General features: G+C 56.0%; 5 protein-coding genes across 5 annotated transcripts; all 5 read left to right on the forward strand.

Annotated features, from left to right (window-relative positions):
* The first annotated feature begins 536 nt into the window (after window positions 1–536).
* Window positions 537–2,266, forward strand: TRAVEDRAFT_142732 (uncharacterized protein). Its single transcript, XM_008037073.1, has 2 exons — window positions 537–1,894; window positions 1,945–2,266. The coding sequence occupies exon 1, from the start codon at window positions 836–838 to the stop codon at window positions 1,874–1,876; it is 1,041 nt and encodes a 346-aa protein (XP_008035264.1). The 5' UTR covers window positions 537–835; the 3' UTR covers window positions 1,877–1,894; window positions 1,945–2,266.
* A 3,119-nt stretch (window positions 2,267–5,385) lies between these two features.
* On the forward strand, window positions 5,386–6,703 carry TRAVEDRAFT_162157 (DUF396-domain-containing protein; the record flags this gene model as incomplete). Its single annotated transcript, XM_008037074.1, has 5 exons — window positions 5,386–5,516; window positions 5,572–5,618; window positions 5,677–5,756; window positions 5,808–6,189; window positions 6,240–6,703. The coding sequence occupies exons 1-5, from the start codon at window positions 5,494–5,496 to the stop codon at window positions 6,701–6,703; spliced, it is 996 nt and encodes a 331-aa protein (XP_008035265.1). The 5' UTR covers window positions 5,386–5,493.
* A 221-nt stretch (window positions 6,704–6,924) lies between these two features.
* TRAVEDRAFT_56584 (DNase I-like protein) lies at window positions 6,925–13,237 on the forward strand. The gene is made up of 25 exons (XM_008036962.1): window positions 6,925–7,377; window positions 7,437–7,900; window positions 7,956–8,135; window positions 8,195–8,261; window positions 8,340–8,634; window positions 8,699–8,815; window positions 8,873–9,179; window positions 9,240–9,316; window positions 9,370–9,436; window positions 9,491–9,536; window positions 9,589–9,598; window positions 9,648–9,728; window positions 9,780–9,864; window positions 9,918–10,189; window positions 10,242–10,350; window positions 10,406–10,544; window positions 10,595–10,675; window positions 10,728–10,883; window positions 10,945–10,989; window positions 11,043–11,498; window positions 11,554–11,644; window positions 11,700–12,241; window positions 12,295–12,491; window positions 12,545–12,746; window positions 12,804–13,237. The coding sequence occupies exons 1-20, from the start codon at window positions 7,149–7,151 to the stop codon at window positions 11,264–11,266; spliced, it is 3,051 nt and encodes a 1,016-aa protein (XP_008035153.1). The 5' UTR covers window positions 6,925–7,148; the 3' UTR covers window positions 11,267–11,498; window positions 11,554–11,644; window positions 11,700–12,241; window positions 12,295–12,491; window positions 12,545–12,746; window positions 12,804–13,237.
* A 136-nt stretch (window positions 13,238–13,373) lies between these two features.
* On the forward strand, window positions 13,374–15,115 carry TRAVEDRAFT_142741 (DEAD-domain-containing protein; the record flags this gene model as incomplete). Its single annotated transcript, XM_008037075.1, has 9 exons — window positions 13,374–13,400; window positions 13,465–13,561; window positions 13,615–14,312; window positions 14,363–14,478; window positions 14,532–14,615; window positions 14,672–14,741; window positions 14,795–14,834; window positions 14,893–14,915; window positions 14,975–15,115. The coding sequence occupies 9 exons, from the start codon at window positions 13,374–13,376 to the stop codon at window positions 15,008–15,010; spliced, it is 1,191 nt and encodes a 396-aa protein (XP_008035266.1). The 3' UTR covers window positions 15,011–15,115.
* Window positions 15,116–15,310: 195 nt separating this feature from the next.
* TRAVEDRAFT_69626 (uncharacterized protein) lies at window positions 15,311–16,644 on the forward strand (the record flags this gene model as incomplete). Its single annotated transcript, XM_008037076.1, has 1 exon — window positions 15,311–16,644. One exon carries the CDS (start codon window positions 15,311–15,313, stop codon window positions 16,484–16,486), a length of 1,176 nt encoding a protein of 391 aa, XP_008035267.1. The 3' UTR covers window positions 16,487–16,644.
* Window positions 16,645–16,866: the final 222 nt, after the last annotated feature.

Consider the following 16,866-nt stretch of genomic DNA (forward strand, 5'->3'; position numbering starts at 1 on the left):
TGCCACCGCGGCACACCGGCCCAGACCCTAATCTAGCCGAGAGCTGATGCCCATATCGGGAGTCTTAGCGCCGACATAGCGGTCACGGAGGCCCATCCTTCTTTCCTCCACCTCCGTCGGATATGCATGTGCGCTCGTACTTGTGGTACAACGATTTGAAACCTCTGCGCAGCAACACCTCGTAATTTACTCAACTGTTAGAGGTCAGAGAGGTGCTCCGGTAGCGCTAGAACCTAAAGCAAACCTAAAGTACTCAAGACTTTGCAAACGACCTCAGTTTGAGTTTCCCGACAACTCGTGCAGATCTGTCCCCCATCCCATCATATTGGTTTTCAATCGGATCACTAGCGTAAACTTACCCGCTATTGCACTGGCGTGTGGTGGACGATGCTTTAGATTATCAGACGGACAATGCATGGGGCCGGGAGGATGTTGCAACCCGACCGTTTCCATGGCACGCCAGGGCGTACCAGGGCACTCCATTCCGTAGGGCCCTTGGCTAGCGGAAGCATCCTGTCCTGATCCACTAGCACACCGTCCTAGTGTCGGGCTCGTCGTATCTGGGGCTATGTCGCGCTGAAACAATTAGGGGCGCGCGCCACCGTCAGGAGTGTTCTCTCGTATAAAACTGCGGCTCTCCCTCCTCGTCCATGCTTGCCAGAAACGCCCTCTTCGCGACGTCCATGGCTTCGCGCCTTCCATCGCGACTGGCGGCTCTCAGCGCGCTTCTGCCCGACCTCTAAGCGTTTACGACACACCGCTGCTCTCTCCCAAGCTGTCTCGTCGACGCCGTCTGTTTCCTGGGCGGTGGACTCGCGCTTGTTCACTAGCGTCCATGTCGATCTCGGTTCTCATGGGCCCACCGCCCGACCCCGTCGCGCACCCCTTCCCCGATCTTCCTACAGAAATCATCATCCAGATCTTCGAAGCGACGGCGTGCGCGTCTCGTCATGGCGCTCGGTCAATCTCCTTGGTGTGTACGTGGTCTCGACCCATCGCGCTTCCCTATCTATTCGCGACCATCGTCCACCGCTCGAAGACTTCCTTCTCGACAACCCTCTCGTCCGGCGAGCGGCGGTCGGAGGTGCGATGCCGTCCTTCCACGCCCCTCCGATGGGGCCACCTCGTGCAGAACCTGTGGACGGAAAGCGCAGGCGTCTCGACGCCCTCCGTCGAAGAAGACATCTTCCGTGCCTGTCCCAACCTCGAGAACCTCGCTCTGATGTCATCGTCCCTCCGCGCCGTCTCGCAAGCGATCCAGGCTCGGAACACCGCTTCGCGCGCGGAAGCGCACCCCTTCCTCCGCCACCTCCAATCAATCACGCTCATCACACACACCTTCCGCTACGACTGGCACTTCCTCGTAGGCGCGCAGCTGCACGATGGCTCCCAGGCGCTGCACAACATCACGCACCTGCGCATCCTCGACATGAAGGTCTCCGCGTTCTGCCCGCACAACCTCCTCCCGAACCTCACGCACCTCGCGCTGCCGTACCTCGACCTCGGCAACAACTTCGAGGGGGACGCGCTGCGCCTCCCGCCCGGCGTGCTTGAGCATCAGGCGCTCCAGATGATCGTCCTCACGATCGCGGAGGAGAAGTGGTTGACCAACCCGTGGTACCAGATCGCGCGCTACCCGGGCAAGAACACCAACTCGCCCAAGGAGACGTTCCGCACCTTGGTCCGGTGGGCGCGTCAGCGCGACGACAGGTTGCACGTTGTGCTGTCCCCCCGGCAAGGAGTAGAAGACTGCGCCGAGTGGGCCGCTGCTGCTCGCGGAGGCAACTCCTTGTGGGAGGAAGCCGCCGAAGCTAGAGCGTACGACTCGCACGGTGCGGGCCTGCCGAGCTCATATCCCAAAGTTAGGTCCAGATAACGTCAAGGAACTCGATTGGTACGTTTCGTTTCCCCAGCCTTTGATGTTCCATGCTGACGTCTCTGCAGTATAGTATAATTGTTCATAGCGGTCCAACCTCGGACTGCTGTAATTCGCGTATCTTAAGGTTGGCACCGGCCCCGTTCTCATTCATTTGAACATACGTTATTTGTCCATGTCTTATAGTTCTACCCTTTAGAGTCTAGTAATCACCCGGCGCTGGTTGGCCGCTCTTGAACCCTTTGCTGTTGTCGCTTCCGTTACTCTTTATTCGCTCTTGTTCGCGCTGACCGCTCGCTATCGACCCTCCCCCTTATTGTAGCTTCTCCGTACGGAACCGAGAACAAGTTTCAGCCAGGCTGTTTTACGTATATGATTGAATCATATCACACACCCTGCCGTTTTTTTTCGCTAACTCGTTCGATGAGATATCGTCAGTGTAAGTATGACCAGAGTTGCAGCTTGACGAGGGCTGCGTGCATAGTGAGTACTCTTGGCACATATTGGTATGGAAGAACGTCCACATGTTCATTCATATGTATTACCACCGCCAGGGTATCCGTCACACGCCGGTTTGCGAACCGCAACAAAACGATCTTCTAGTACTACGCCTCTTCCTCAGGCTGTGGTCCCCCACAACCCGGGCGCTTAACATACGGCCCGACTTGCCTTCCACTCTCACGAGCAAAGTCCGCGCAACTTCGAAGCTCAATACAACCTGGGAACGAACATCGACCATCCATGTCTTCGACCCGGACGGCATGACATCGTATGTCTTCTAGAAAAAATGCTTACGCTCGGGGCGGCAGAAGCGGGTCACCCGCCCGCTGGCATGCCAGCACCGCTCGTGCTACCGCCAACTGCCAATCGACTTCGAGCACCCACTAGTACTCGAGGCGCAGACATACCGAATATAGCGCACGACTTACCGCTCGTGTGTCCACTAGCGAACGACAGATACCGTCACCAGCGCAAGCAATGCGGCGTTCGTGCAACGCCTGCCAATCGCGTCCATCCCAGACCCCCGTTGCGTGCCCCGTCTACGTGACCCTCGGGCTCTATATGCTAGGCTGAGAAGGCCCTTCTCACGACCAGCACTCTCTCCAGCCCCCCGTTGGGCATGCGTCGTCTGGCTCCCGTCGTGCACCCACCTCGGCTGGCGGCAGCAACCTCTTTCCCTCCCTCGACCGAGGCGCGAGGCATCCGCCGACGCTGACGCCCCAAGTTTGGCGGCGGGCCTTGTTTCAGCTGACCTGCTAGGTCTTGACGGATCGTGCCAAGTCCCAACTCGCCACTTCAAGAACAAGGGCGCTTTCGCGGGCCTATACCGGTGCGCCCATGTTCCTTCAACATCGTCCAATGCAGCCCACCCGCTCACCGTTGTCGTTCAGCATTGGCGTAGACAAACTCGCAAGGTTGCGGATGACGCCCGGAGTGACCCGCCGTCCCTCCTTTATGCGCGTGAACCGGCGAATAGGCGTGTATGTCTGTTGACGATACCCCGAGCCTGAACTCGACGATTGGCGTCGAGCTGGTTGGATTCGGCCTCTCACTCGCGTGAGTACCTGTCATCGCTGCGGCGTCCTACATGCATGCCGAATGGCCCGACGTTGACCCGCCACGGTCTGTTTCCAGTTTGTATGGTATTGCAACCGGGCAGGCGGTTGCCTACTTCAGACGCTATGGACAACTGCCGCTGTCGCCCTGCATATATCTTGTTGGTGTCTTTCAAATCCTCGATAGCACCCGCAGTAGCTCACCTGAAGCTCTATGCGCAGGTCACCGCATTATGGTTAGTGACACTTAGAGTGTTCTTATGCCGGCAATTGACGTGCAACGCGCTTATGGTTAGGTCAATCGGCACTCTGCATATCGTGCTGATTGCATACACTATGTCTGTATATCTTGTGTTGCAGCGGGGCAATACTGCAATTTTCTCGGAACCCCCGTGGACGCTTGGGGTTAGTCATTCCTTCGCCATCTTCACGTGCGACTGGTACTAAGCGAATAATCCCCAGGCTATCGTTATTCTCACAGTGAGCTCTGCCTTCGCGCTGGTGTCTCCGGAGACTGACTACGGTATCGCAGGAGATCAATGGTCTGTTAGTGAGATTGTGAGTCGCGCCTTGGGTCGGAGTCGCGAATCCGCTGAGCATTCTGCAGCGGTTATGCATACAGGATATGGAGATGTACGTGCCCGAACTGCGTGTCCCGATTCCGGTACAGTGCTGATCGCCTCTAGTGAGCGGCAAAAAGTGGCTTGTACCGTGTATTATAGTGCGTTCTTTCTCTCGACTCCCGCAGACGTAACGATCGAACCGTCACCACGGCAGGCGACATCCTCAGTATCCAGTTCAGGTGAGTGTGTCTATGACTCATCAATGCGCGATCTAACTTTCCTTTCGCAAAACACAGCTATAGGTTTAGGTGTGTCGTCATTCTGAGAGCGAGTGCGAGGTTGCTAATCGACTGCGCAGCATTCGCCGGCCAAGAGTATGATGTTTGTTTGACACTCACACGGCTGTCACTCACGTATATCGTAGAGTGCATCTGAAGTCCTGGACCCGGGGCCAAGACCTAGGGGTGTGTGACGCGCCATGAATACTCTCCGTTCAGGCCTGACATTGAGCTTCGTCTAGTGGATGCTATACAGCGGTTTCTCATGTCAGATCGCTACGGATACCCTCATTGCATCCGCAATGTTTGTGCTACTCCGGCGGTTCAGAACCGGGCTGAGACGGTATGCCTTTTGCTTCCGGCAGCTACTGTCCTGCTTATACGCTGCTTAGCCTCGATCTCGTTATCACGATGATCGTCATGTACACCGTAAATACCGGGATCCTCACCATGTACGTGTGCTCCTCTTTTCTACTTGAATTTACCTTGACCTACCCCAATTTAGACTGGGAACTGCTCTATGTATCACCTTCGTAGGCGTCGATCTTTTTTGGCCCGGCATACCCACCGAGCTGACTTGTGGACGTCTACCAGTTCGTCCTCCGACGAACGTCATTCATTTATACCGGCTTGTACTTTGCTCTCACCAAACGTGAGTCACCGTCGTATCCTGCCGCTCCTTATGTTTAATCAGGCTGCTTCCCAGTGTGCACATGCTCGTTCCTCGGCGTCCTGAACGCAGAACAGCTCCTTGTACGGCGCGCCGGCAGCAACGGTCCGGGCACGACCGTGCCAGTGTTGAGCACCGCGATGCGTGTAGAACCGACCGCCACGGCACAGTGGGAGGAGGACTTTGTAGATGTGCGGGAGGTTGTAGCTTCTCGATAGTACCCTATGTCATGCTACCACAGGTCATCTCTTTTGAGGGTTTCGTGGCCCCGCACCGGTGTGGTCGCGGACGAAGTGGCAGACTGCTCGTGTCGGCGGGTTTCAGGTCGGAAATGCGCGGCGTCCGCGGCCCGTCATCATGAAGCATCATTCATGTTGGGCGCTTACGCGGTAGCCTCTCTTCCACGGTCCACGACCTCTCCGCTTGCTGTCGCCGTCCATTCGTCTTTAGTACTCACTGGGTCGCTGGTTCTTCTCCGGTTTTGTCTGTTATCCGTATCACAAACACCTCGGGGCACATCTCGTCGAATTGCTAGACCACTTCGTCTTCTATGACGTTATTACACATCCTGAGGTGAGACCTTTGGTGTACGTGCGTGTGAGGCTTGGTAGCTGACAACACACGACAGTTATGCTGGCGGAGCCGCAGCTTTCGTATTTGTTACCCTGTCTCTAGGCGAGTTTCATAGCTGTTGGGAGAAGTGCGCGAACTGACCGTGAGGCCATACCCGTAGCAAGCGGTCTTCTTTGGATTTCGGAGTTGATTGAAGAGCACTCACGATCATCAAAAGCAGTAGGCCAGCGGTGCATATATGTAAGTCTTCTTTGCTTGCTTGCTTATTTGACGCACTGAGCGGCTCTGTAGGCCATCATACTACTCCACGTACTACTGTACTTCTACGACGCCCTTCCTCTCAAGCACATCCTCTTCTCAATATTCTGCCACGTCGTCTACCTCCAGAACTTCACGTCTAGTTGGCCATTCATTTCGCTCTCATCTGCAAGTTTCATCGGTTCCTGTGTACTGGTAGTGCTCGACCACTTCATGTGGTTCTTCTACTTCGCACGGATAACCCAGGAGGCGCGTCATAGAGCACACCGTTCCTACCGAGGGCCAGCTATGGCACATCCGGTGCCCAATTTTGGCGAGATTGCGACGTTCTTCGGAATATGCGTCTGGCTTGCTCCACTCTTCCTCTTCCTCAGTTTGAGCGCAAACGACAACGCGCTGCCCTTGAATGCTACCGGTGAGTCATATGGTACTCTATCAGCTTCGTTATACTCACTATGACCACAGGACCTGGCGCGGTACCGCTCTCGCCAACATCTGCTGCACGGCCCGCCCTAGGAAGAACTCGCACCTCTCTCTTCAAGGCACTCTACGACGCTCTCCCCATCGACTCACTCCCGCGCCTCCGCCGCGCCCGCCGCCACGACACCTCAGAGGGCATTATTGCTCCACGTTCACCGCGCACTGCGCCTCCCTCTCCTGGCCTTGGTCCAGTTCCTGCGATGAACGGTCTTCCCTCGCCCATGCTCTCTCCCCGCCGAGTGTCCAGTGACGGCTACAGACCCGCCTCGCCATCACAATACGCGTATGGCGACTCCGCCGATCCCGCTAATTTCTCCCTCAGCACCCCACCGCGGAGATCTGTCGGCGAAGAGCCCCCGAGGGCCATGCATGGGGCAGGGGCACGGCGGTTGGAGATGAGGCGGGTTGCGAGCGCGCAAAGTAGCAGGGAAACACGACGGGATCTCTAGTGGACATCTCATGGATTCTCTTAGGACGTAGCTTTGTCTCTCGAGAATGTGTAACCTATATGAGGGTTTTTCTTTCGGCTCTTCTACGATGGGTGTAAGTAACTTGGAGTTTCGAGAGATGCACCCCGCAAATGGGGGGCACAGCCACCGGGGCAGGGAACGTCCTCCGATCATGCAACCTATTCCGAGTTCTCTCTCCCACCTCACCTCCGCTTTCGTCCAGTTATCTGAGCTTTTGGACAAGTCATTTGCTGTATCTGTGTGCTGGATCCTGATTGGTGTCTTTGAGCGCGATCGCTGCTTCCGCAGTACAGTACTTGCGGCAAGTGCGAGGCCGCAGTCCGACTCTCTGGGACATACTTGACCGTAGACCTCCCCAGGACCTGTCTCATCTTCTGTACCCTCGCTCCTGCTCAACTCTCTCTGCGCAACTCTCTGCAACGAAATGTACTTGTATCTCGGCGAGAGCCCTCGGACTCTGTACCTGGTGACCAGCTCCGAAGATGAGAGGCGCGGCGGCCCTGCTCGAGCCCTTGTCTTCCGCGCGGCCCAGGACTCCTCGTCCCAAGCGGTGGTCGAATTTCTTCCGAAGCGTGAGGTAGACTTGTCGAACGCAACGAGGCTGAGCTCGCGGATCGTGAAGGGATGTCTGGGTCTGATCTCCATCTCCGGAGGTACGTCCACCGCTTGCGTACGTTCCCGCACCCAACCGATGGTCTGCGTCGTCCATTAGAGATGTTTCTGGCAGTGATCACTTCCGCCACCGATGTTGGCAACACAAGACCCTCCTCTCCCACTTCCGAAAGCGTTTCCCAGATTCACGACGTCAGCTTCTTCTGCCTCACCTCCTCGCTCTGGGACGAGAGCTCGCTCAATGGAGATGCGCCGCCGAACCCAGGCTACGGGGATCAAAACGACATGTACTACAACGCGAGCGGAAGCGCCACTCCTGCGCCGGAACACCCTTGCCAGCCTCTCAGGAAGCTGATCTCTACGGGCACCTTCTACTACGCGTCAGACCCGCAGTGGGACATCTCATCGCGTCTGCAGCGCCGCCTTGCCCGCACCGAACCATGGGATGCGTCGATATTCGACGATCGTTTTGTGTGGAATGAGTATATCATCAGGAGTTTGTTGGACTTCCGCGAACGTCTAGACCCGCAGGAGCGTGCGGAGCTGGATCAATGTCAATTTATTGTTAGTATGCTTTTTCGCCACTTCAGCAGGCATGAACGATCTGACAGTTATGTAGGTACTAGCTATTCAGGGATACGTTGGTGTATGCACGCTCGCGCTGCCTGCACCACCAACAAATGGCACCCCTGCCGTGGCGACACTCTCGCTCATATCCAGGCTGGGATGGAAGCGCGCCGGAACACGGTTCAACACACGAGGAGTCGACGATGACGGCAACTGTGCCAATTTCGTCGAGGTAACACTCATCGCAGTATTTGGCACATCGACGGAGGCTGATTATACCTTCGCCCTCAGACGGAGACCGTTTTCAGCACGGACCAACATTGTTATAGTTACGTACAAGTACGGGGTAGCGTTCCGTGTATGTATTTCTTTGCTTTCAATCTATGCCATGCCATTGTTCACGCATCTTGGTCGTGTCGTGCTTGTGTTCTCACAGTGTTCTGGGAGCAACAGGGCTTGCAAACGTTTGGCCACCGGATCCAGATCACTCGTCCACAAGCATCACAACCCGCATTTGACAGACACTTTGCTAGTCTGGTTGAAGAATACGGCGCCGTGCACGCCATCAACCTGCTTGGTACGAAGGAGAACGAGACTGCGCTCACGGCTGCGTATTCCCGCCACACGAAGTCTGCGCAACATGCGCTTGGGGATGCCATAGGTCTGACCAGCTTCGACTTCCACTCTGCTGTTCGTATAGGCGGTCATGAGAGCGTCTTCCGAGAAATCAGGTCAGCACTCCAGTGTCTCCGTACGTCTCCTGTCATCACAGATTACAATGTTCTGCATGACCAGGCGCCTGGAAACGGTAGTCGACAATCTCGACAAGTTCGGATTCGCGATGGCTGACGCCAACACGAACGACATCATCACCGAGCAAAAGGGTGTTTTCCGTACCAACTGCCTCGACTGGTGCGTAGTTTACAGGACGTGGTTATGTTTCGTCTCGCTGAATCTCTAGGACACCAGTCTGGATCGCACGAACTTCGTGCAGGATATCCTGTCCCGGACTGCACTCGAACAGTATCTCCTGCATATACGTCGCGAGTGGATACACTCCAACTCACTGTGGTCCAACCACGGAGAGCTATGGGCTGAAAACGGCGATGCGCTCTCGCGTATATATGCCGGGACAGGCGCGCTTAACACAAGCTTCACTCGTAGTGGGAAGCGCACGTTAGCGGGTGTCTTGTCAGACGCGACGAAGAGCGTCTCGCGAGCATATATCAACAACTTCCAAGACAAGGGAAAGCAGGCTGCGATCGACATGTTCGTGGTATGTCCTACTTCATCCCGTCAGCCGTGCCTTAGTCTGCCATATTCACGCCCATTTCAGGGGAATCTTAGCACTCAACGGCAGGTGACCATCTTCGATCCCATCCACGATTCTGTGCGCGCAGCGCTAGAAAACAGGTACGTGCACCCCACCAACCTTGCCTAGTCCACCATATTCTGATGCGTCGTAGACTGTCAGAGTACTCGACAACAAAACAGTGTACTATATTTATCGGCACCTGGAATCTCAACGGCAGGGTGATTAATGCCCGCATTTAGTGCGGTTACATACCATCTGACCCTGCACACCAGCCACCACCTACGGAGTCCCTCCTGCCATGGCTCTTCCCTCGACCTAGTTGGTGTAATTCATCTGTCTTGCTGCCCAACCGCTGACTAGCTGTTTATAGATACCCCCGAGTGAGTGAGAATGAAGTCATAGGCAACATCGCTAGCTGACACCCTTTAGGCCGGACATGTTTGCACTTGGTTTCCAGGAGATCGTGCCTCTGACGGCACAGCAGATCGTCCAGACTGACCCAGAAAAGAAGTATGCCCTTGAATGCCCTCACAGTATGACACTCGTTCTCATTGCTTGCAGGCGCGTGTGGGAGGCAAAAATCATCGATACCCTAGAACGCCGGCCCCACAAGAAGAGCAGTTACATTTTGCTTCGAAGCCATCAGGTAAGGAGCCATTGTATCTTACATATGTCGACTTTTATTGACCACTCGAGTAGCTCGTGGGCACAGCGCTCCTCGTTCTCGTCAAGAAGGAGCTCACTGCGGTGATTCGGAATGTCGAAGCTGCTTCTCACAAGACTGGTCTTCGTGGGATGTCAGGCAACAAAGGCGCAGTGGGCATCCGCCTCGACTACCACGACTCGAGCTTCTGCTTCCTCACGGCGCACTTTGCCGCTGGACATGGGAATGTGGCTGAGCGCAACGCGGATTACCGGACCATAGTCAACGGATTGCACTTCCTCAAGGGCAAGACTATCGACAGCCATCAGTAAGCACCATTCACCTCTCCCGCGTTCAAAACTGACTATTATATGGTGAAGAAATGTAATCTGGTTGGGGGATACCAACTACCGAATAGATCTGGACAACGACCGCGTCCGTACGCTCGCGTCGATCGACGACTTTGACGCGCTCCTCGCCGCTGATCAGGTATGTCTACCGCTTAGAGATATGTCTGCTTGTGATTGCTGATCATATCGCTCAGCTACGGCGCGCCATGGATGAGCGCGCAGTGTTCGAGGGCTACCAGGAGGGGCCGCTGCTCTTCCGTCCGACGTACAAGTACGATCTCGGCACCGACAATTACGACACGAGCGAGAAGATGCGCGTTCCAGCTTGGACAGGTACGACTTCACGCTTGGAATCGCACAGAAATGGGACTCATGCTCGACAGACCGGATATTGTTCAGGGGCAGCAATCTCGACCTTGCAGTTTATTCTCGGGCAGAGCTGAGGAGTTCGGACCACCGCGCAGGTGCGCTAATTAGCGCTCTAGAGAGGACGCCACACTGACTGCCGCCTGGAAGTGTTCGCTATATTCCGCGCAGAAGTCAGGATAATCGACCACGTGAAGCGAGCTGCTCTCTCGAAGCTCCTCCTGGAGAGCGTCACAAGTACGGCGCCGGGCGAGAAGCTTGACGAGAAACTGGCTGGCCTCACTTTCAGCCAAGAGGAGCCTGATCGTGCGTCTTTCAAAGTCCAACTACCACACTGTTATTGTTGATCACCGTTGCCTTCATGTAGTTCCGCCCCCTAGTTCGGACGACGCCGCTTGGTGGGACGACCTAGGTATGCACTTCACAGTCAGATGCAGGTGCTCTGAGGCTGATTGAATCCCGCAGAACATCCCAATGGCATTGTCGTCCCCATTGCCTCGAAGAACGGGAGGGGCGGCAACCCATTCGACTCGTCCAGCGAGTCGTCCCTCTCGTCGTCGCCGTCCTCGTCTGAAGAAGAGCTGTATCATGCCCTGCAAGCACCCATCGCTCCCGTTCAGACGACACGGAGACCGGCCCCGCCACCACCGCCACGCGCCACGAAGGTTACGCCAGAGTCGGACTCGTAGTATAGACAAGGATGTATGATACAGACACGGACAGCAATAGCACTCGCATCGGTATGGAGAGCACAGAATGGACAAACGAGCGTAAACAGCAAAGCAGGTCAGATGAGACCCTGCTTCTTGAGATCCTCGTACGTCTTGCGGTTGTACACGTTTCCTTCTTCGTCCTCGAGCTCCTCCATGGTCTCCTGCTCGAAGATCTCGGTCCGGCCCTCGCGTTTGAGCTTCTCGGCAACTGGGAGCAAGGTTTAGGTTCGCGCAGCCAAAAGCATATCGGTCTAGGAACTTACGCGCTAGCGCGTCTTCGATCTTGGTGATCTCGTGGAAATGCTTCGTGTTAGGCAAGCCAAGTGCACGCATACCAAACGCATGCCTCGATTCCTACAAAACAAACTTCAGCCAGCTGCAAGAAGATACGCCACATACAGATGCGCACCTGGAAATGCCGTTCGAAGTTCTTTCGTCCCATGTAAACATGGTCTGAGCAGATCTCGCACCGGTACTCCACACCCAGCCCGTGTAGCTTGTACAACCAGTACGGGATCGGCTTGCCGTCCCATCCCAGGGGAAGCTTCAGCGGGTTATAAATCCGCTCCTCCTCTTCCTCCTCTTCTGCGCCCTCGCCGTTTGCGGGCGTCTTGTTTGCCGGTGGGGGCTTCTTCGACTGCTCGAGGAGCTCCTGCTCGCGCTCGCGCGCGGTGAGAGAGAACCGGCGCTCAACGTTGGACTTGGTGTCGTTCAGCGCTTGAGAGAGTGCACGTAGGAGGGCCGTGCAGAGGTGTGTGAGGAGCGCAGCATTGCGATGCTTGTCTTTTCCAGAGACGTGCGGCTCGGTTTGGTGGGAGCCGCTCGCAGTAGGAGGGCCATTGGGGTTCGCCGGTGGCGCACCTGCGGTAGCCTGTTTTTGCGCGGCCTTGATGTGTTTCTTCGAGGTCAAATGGGCGTCGTACACCGTCTGTTTTGAGTACATCTTCTGACCTGGTTATGAACCTGTGAGCTGGACAGATATACGCGCATGTCAGAGTACCCACATGCTGCACACCAAATCCCGTCCCCGCTTCCGTTTTCAGGCGCCTTAACCTGCGCCTCCTCCCAGTCATTCGACTCGTCCAACTCCCAATATGTGTTGAAATGTGCTTCAGCTTCGCGTTGTTGAGACTCAACGTCGATGAGGGGTTGTGAGCGCTTCGTGAAAGAGATGAGGTATGCATGGAGAGCACGAATGTACCTGTGGGGTAACCGATTGAATGATGAATAGCAGTCAAATGTGGGAGCACGCACAGCTCGTAATCCCTATGAAGCCTGCACTCCTTAGGCAGCTCGGTGTGAACGGGTTCTGACTGAGCAGCAAGGAGGACATCGAGGTATTGCAGGTAGGCAAGCCGCTTGCCAATATGCTTGAGATTGTTGTATGTCGTGTGGTTAGCATAGAGGTCAAGGTATTTGCCATAGCCCTCTTCACCAGAGAACAACAAGGCAACAGCTGGCAAATATACGAGGTCAGCCTATAAAGAATGCCGTGTAATGAACAAGAACGTACGATCATCCTGCTCGAAGTCCTCGTCCTCATATTCCTCGTCATCATCCACAAACGCAGCTAGCTCTAGCTCAAACCCGCCAACGGTTGAATCCGGGTACTTGGTATGGTGCTCGGTGATCTTCCCCAACTTCTCGTAGAAGGCGGACAGGTCGTCCTGGCGGGTAGACCCAGAGATTGCATCAATTTCCGCCTTCCGCGTGTCCTGGTCTTCATAGAGGTTGTTGAGTGTGACGACGCGTGATTGTAGACGGTCCAGCAGCTGGGAGGCCCTATGCTCGTTCTGCAAGCGGACCTGGTGTGTGGACTGGGTTTTCGCGAGGATGGTATGGAGAGCGCGCTCGAGGTGCTCAATCTCCTCATGTGTCTGGCGCTGAACCTCAATAACGGAGTCCATGATGAAGAAGCGGCGACGGAGGGTGAGGTGAGGAGGACGGGGAGGACGTCGAGGACAGACCCTTGCGAGCGCCTCCGGATGCACGAACTCGGCTGTGGGCGCCTACCGGGCTTCTTTGCGAGAGCGTCCTGATTTTGAACTCCGAACCCTGCTCTCTCTCATCCACGACTACCAGAATGGCTGGCATTAACCCCGGTGACGAGGTGAGCACCGGAATACTTTGCATTCCTGCGTGCGTTGCTGACGAGGAACCTCCGTGGGGTGCAGAAACTTGTCTTTGAGTCCTCTGAGGCGGTACCGGTTGTTTCGACCTTCGATGACCTTGGATTGAAGGAGGACCTCCTGCGGGGCATCTACGCGTACAGTGCGTATATTCATGCTCTAATGCGACGTCTTCTCTGTAACATCGCGTTTCAGACTTCGAAAAGCCGTCCGCTATCCAGCAGCGTGCAATTCTCCCGATCACTCAAGGACGCGATGTCATTGCGCAGGCACAGTCCGGTACCGGAAAAACCGCCACATTCTCCATCTCCATCCTCCAGTCAATCGACGTGACCGTTCGCGAGACGCAAGCACTCGTCCTCTCCCCCACCCGCGAATTGGCCACGCAAATCCAGTCGGTCGTTCTCGCGCTCGGCGACTATATGAATGTTCAGTGCCACGCATGCATCGGCGGGACGTCCATTGGCGAGGACATCCGCAAGCTGGAGTACGGGCAGCACGTCGTCTCGGGCACCCCCGGCCGTGTCTTCGACATGATCCGGCGCCGTAGCCTCCGGACACGCAACATCAAGATGCTCGTGCTCGATGAGGCCGACGAATTGCTCAACAAGGGCTTCAAGGACCAAATCTATGACGTTTACCGGTATCTCCCTCCGGCGACCCAGGTCGTCCTGCTGAGCGCGACGCTCCCCTACGACGTTTTGGAGATGACCACAAAATTCATGACCGACCCCATTCGGATCCTCGTCAGGCGTGACGAGTTGACGCTGGAGGGCATCAAGCAGTTCTTCGTGGCGGTAGAGAAGGAGGACTGGAAGTTCGACACCCTTTGCGACCTGTACGACACCCTCACGATTACTCAAGCCGTCATCTTCTGCAACACAAGGAGAAAGGTGAGTACTCACAGGTACCTACGCCGGGAGTGTCGCTAACGCGGCTTTAGGTCGACTGGCTGACGGAGAAGATGCGGGCGGCAAACTTCACGGTGTCATCCATGCACGGAGAGATGGCCCAGAAGGAGCGCGACGCTATCATGGCAGAGTTCCGCAGCGGAACTTCGTATGTGCTCATTCTCTTCAGGTTGTTTGTCCTTTCTAACCCTTGGGACATAGCCGTGTTCTCATCACCACTGACGTTTGGGCGCGTGGTATTGATGTGCAACAAGTGTCCCTTGTCATCAACTACGACCTCCCCGCGTAAGTCGCAAATTCTATGAGCATTGTCATGGTCAGGAGCTGACTAATTCTATCAGAAACCGTGAAAACTACATCCACCGTATCGGTCGGTCAGGTCGGTTCGGACGCAAGGGTGTTGCTATCAACGTACGCCGTTTATTTGACAAAGACGTTGCATTCATGGCTGACACTTTCCTTAGTTCGTGACTGTGGACGACGTCCGTATTCTCCGCGACATTGGTGCGTGCCCTTGCTTGTATGGTTTTAACGGTTGTGCTGATTCCATCGCCTTCTCCAGAGCAGTACTATGGTACACAAATCGTGAGTGTTTCCTTCGGTGCACAAAGAAACAACGGAAGTCTGACAGAGATGATGTGCAGGACGAGATGCCCGTCAATGCTGCAGAACTCATCTAGGTTATCGCTTGCTATGTATATTTTATACCTGTACAGTATTCACGTCGGGAAGTCCTCCTTCTATTCTCTTTCCGCTGAGTGCAATGATATCACGAGCTTTGGACTTCCCAGAGTGCGTCACCGCCGGCATTCTTTCCGCTGCGACGATCGTCTCGACTGTTCCGGAGGCATCCAAAGCGCGATGTCGTTCGACCCGCCAAGGGTCTTTCGCGGTGTGACGGGTCTCGGCTAGGATGTGACGGGTCGCGACCGTGAGTGTGACTCATCTGTGACGTGACCGTATCGCGGGTCGCGACGCGTATGGCCAAGGCGCGTGGTTTGCTTTCCAACTCCCATCATAAATACCCCTCTCTCCCTCTCCCCATCCTCGGCCCCCGACATCAAGCTATCGACATCCTCAAGACATCCTCAAGACTACTCAAGACTATGGCGCCGCGTCCTGGCCCCCTCATGCCCTATCCAGTCGAGCTCTTCTCGGCGGATCCGCGTGTATCGGGAACTCCACTCAAGCATCTTCGCCCCAATAAGAGGCCTCATTCGCCTGGACGAGGATCCTTCGACAGCCCGGCGAAGCGCCGACTGAAGGAGGAGGGCAGCGTCAGCTCGCGACACACGAGAAGCCCGCTGTCGGCCACCAGCAACAGCGCGCGCTTCGCGCCCGACCACTTCCAAGCGCTGCTGCAAGGACCCGACAGCCCAGCCAAGAAGCTCGAGTTTGGCTCCTCGAAGTCGGCGGCCTCCCCGTCTGCAGCTTCCGAGTCAACGGCGTATGACACTTCCAGGAGTGGTTCGCGCACCCCCAGGCGCAGCCCGAAGAGGACCTCCACCACTCGCGTTCGACGCTCTCCCCGTTTGTCCGCAAGGGCATCAAGCGTCGTCTCAGAGGAGATCGCTGTTGAAGAGCAGCTGGTGGCTCGTATCGAAGTTGCCTCTTCCTCGGTGCGCGTGTCTATCCCGGAACCCGTCCTCGTCCCTCGTGTTGTCACCCCGCCCGATGTACAATCAATCCACTACCCCGGCTTCGATATCTATCAAGACCCACATATCATACTCCCTTCTACTTCATCGCTATCCCACACGTCTACCTCGGACGGGTCACAGTCCGATAAGGAGCAGGAGAAGGAGAACTTCGCCCCGCCCAAGAAGTCCTCCAAGCAGGCGAAGAACCCCGCTACCCCCTCCAGTGCCCCTCTGATCAAGGCCGCCCTCTTTTCTCCTTCGACACGCGGCGCGCCGCCCAGCGTTGGCAAAGAGAAGCCCGTTCCCGCCTCGCCGCATCCCAAGCACGTATGCGATTACCTGTCGGCTGCGCATATCACCCCGAAGGAGCGCACCGTACGTCTCACGTCGAGCCCAGCCAGCACCTTGGTCGGGGCCACGCCCGGACGGACGCCTCTAGGCAAGGAGGCTCGGCGGCAGATGCGAAGGGCGCTGGAGAACGAAGTGGACGACTTCGACGGCGATGACGACCTTTGAGTGTGTTCTTCGCTCCCCCTCCTCACGGACTTTTTCACCGGTCTTGGCTCCCATCGATTTATCAACCGCGCTTCACTGTATTCTTTACTCATGCTCCCATTTCATGCCCCCATCTACCCCCTCTTACCATCTTATCCGCCTTATCCCCCACCACAAGCCCCTCCCTTTACGCCACGTCTTTGCTATGTTTTCACCCCTCGTTTTGGACTATCCCAGACTGCTTCGTCTGATTAGTTAGTTATGGATTTGTATGACCTCTTGGAATGCGATATGTTTTCGACATGTACGGATTCAGGGACATGCCGACTCGGGTGCTGTCCGCCACTGGCGCGTACCGCGTTGTTTGGCGGTGTTGGCGTGCCTCGTTTGCGGGGTGACAC

The sequence above is a fragment of the Trametes versicolor genome (assembly GCF_000271585.1).
Source record: "Trametes versicolor FP-101664 SS1 unplaced genomic scaffold TRAVEscaffold_3, whole genome shotgun sequence".
Lineage (NCBI taxonomy): Eukaryota > Fungi > Basidiomycota > Agaricomycetes > Polyporales > Polyporaceae > Trametes > Trametes versicolor.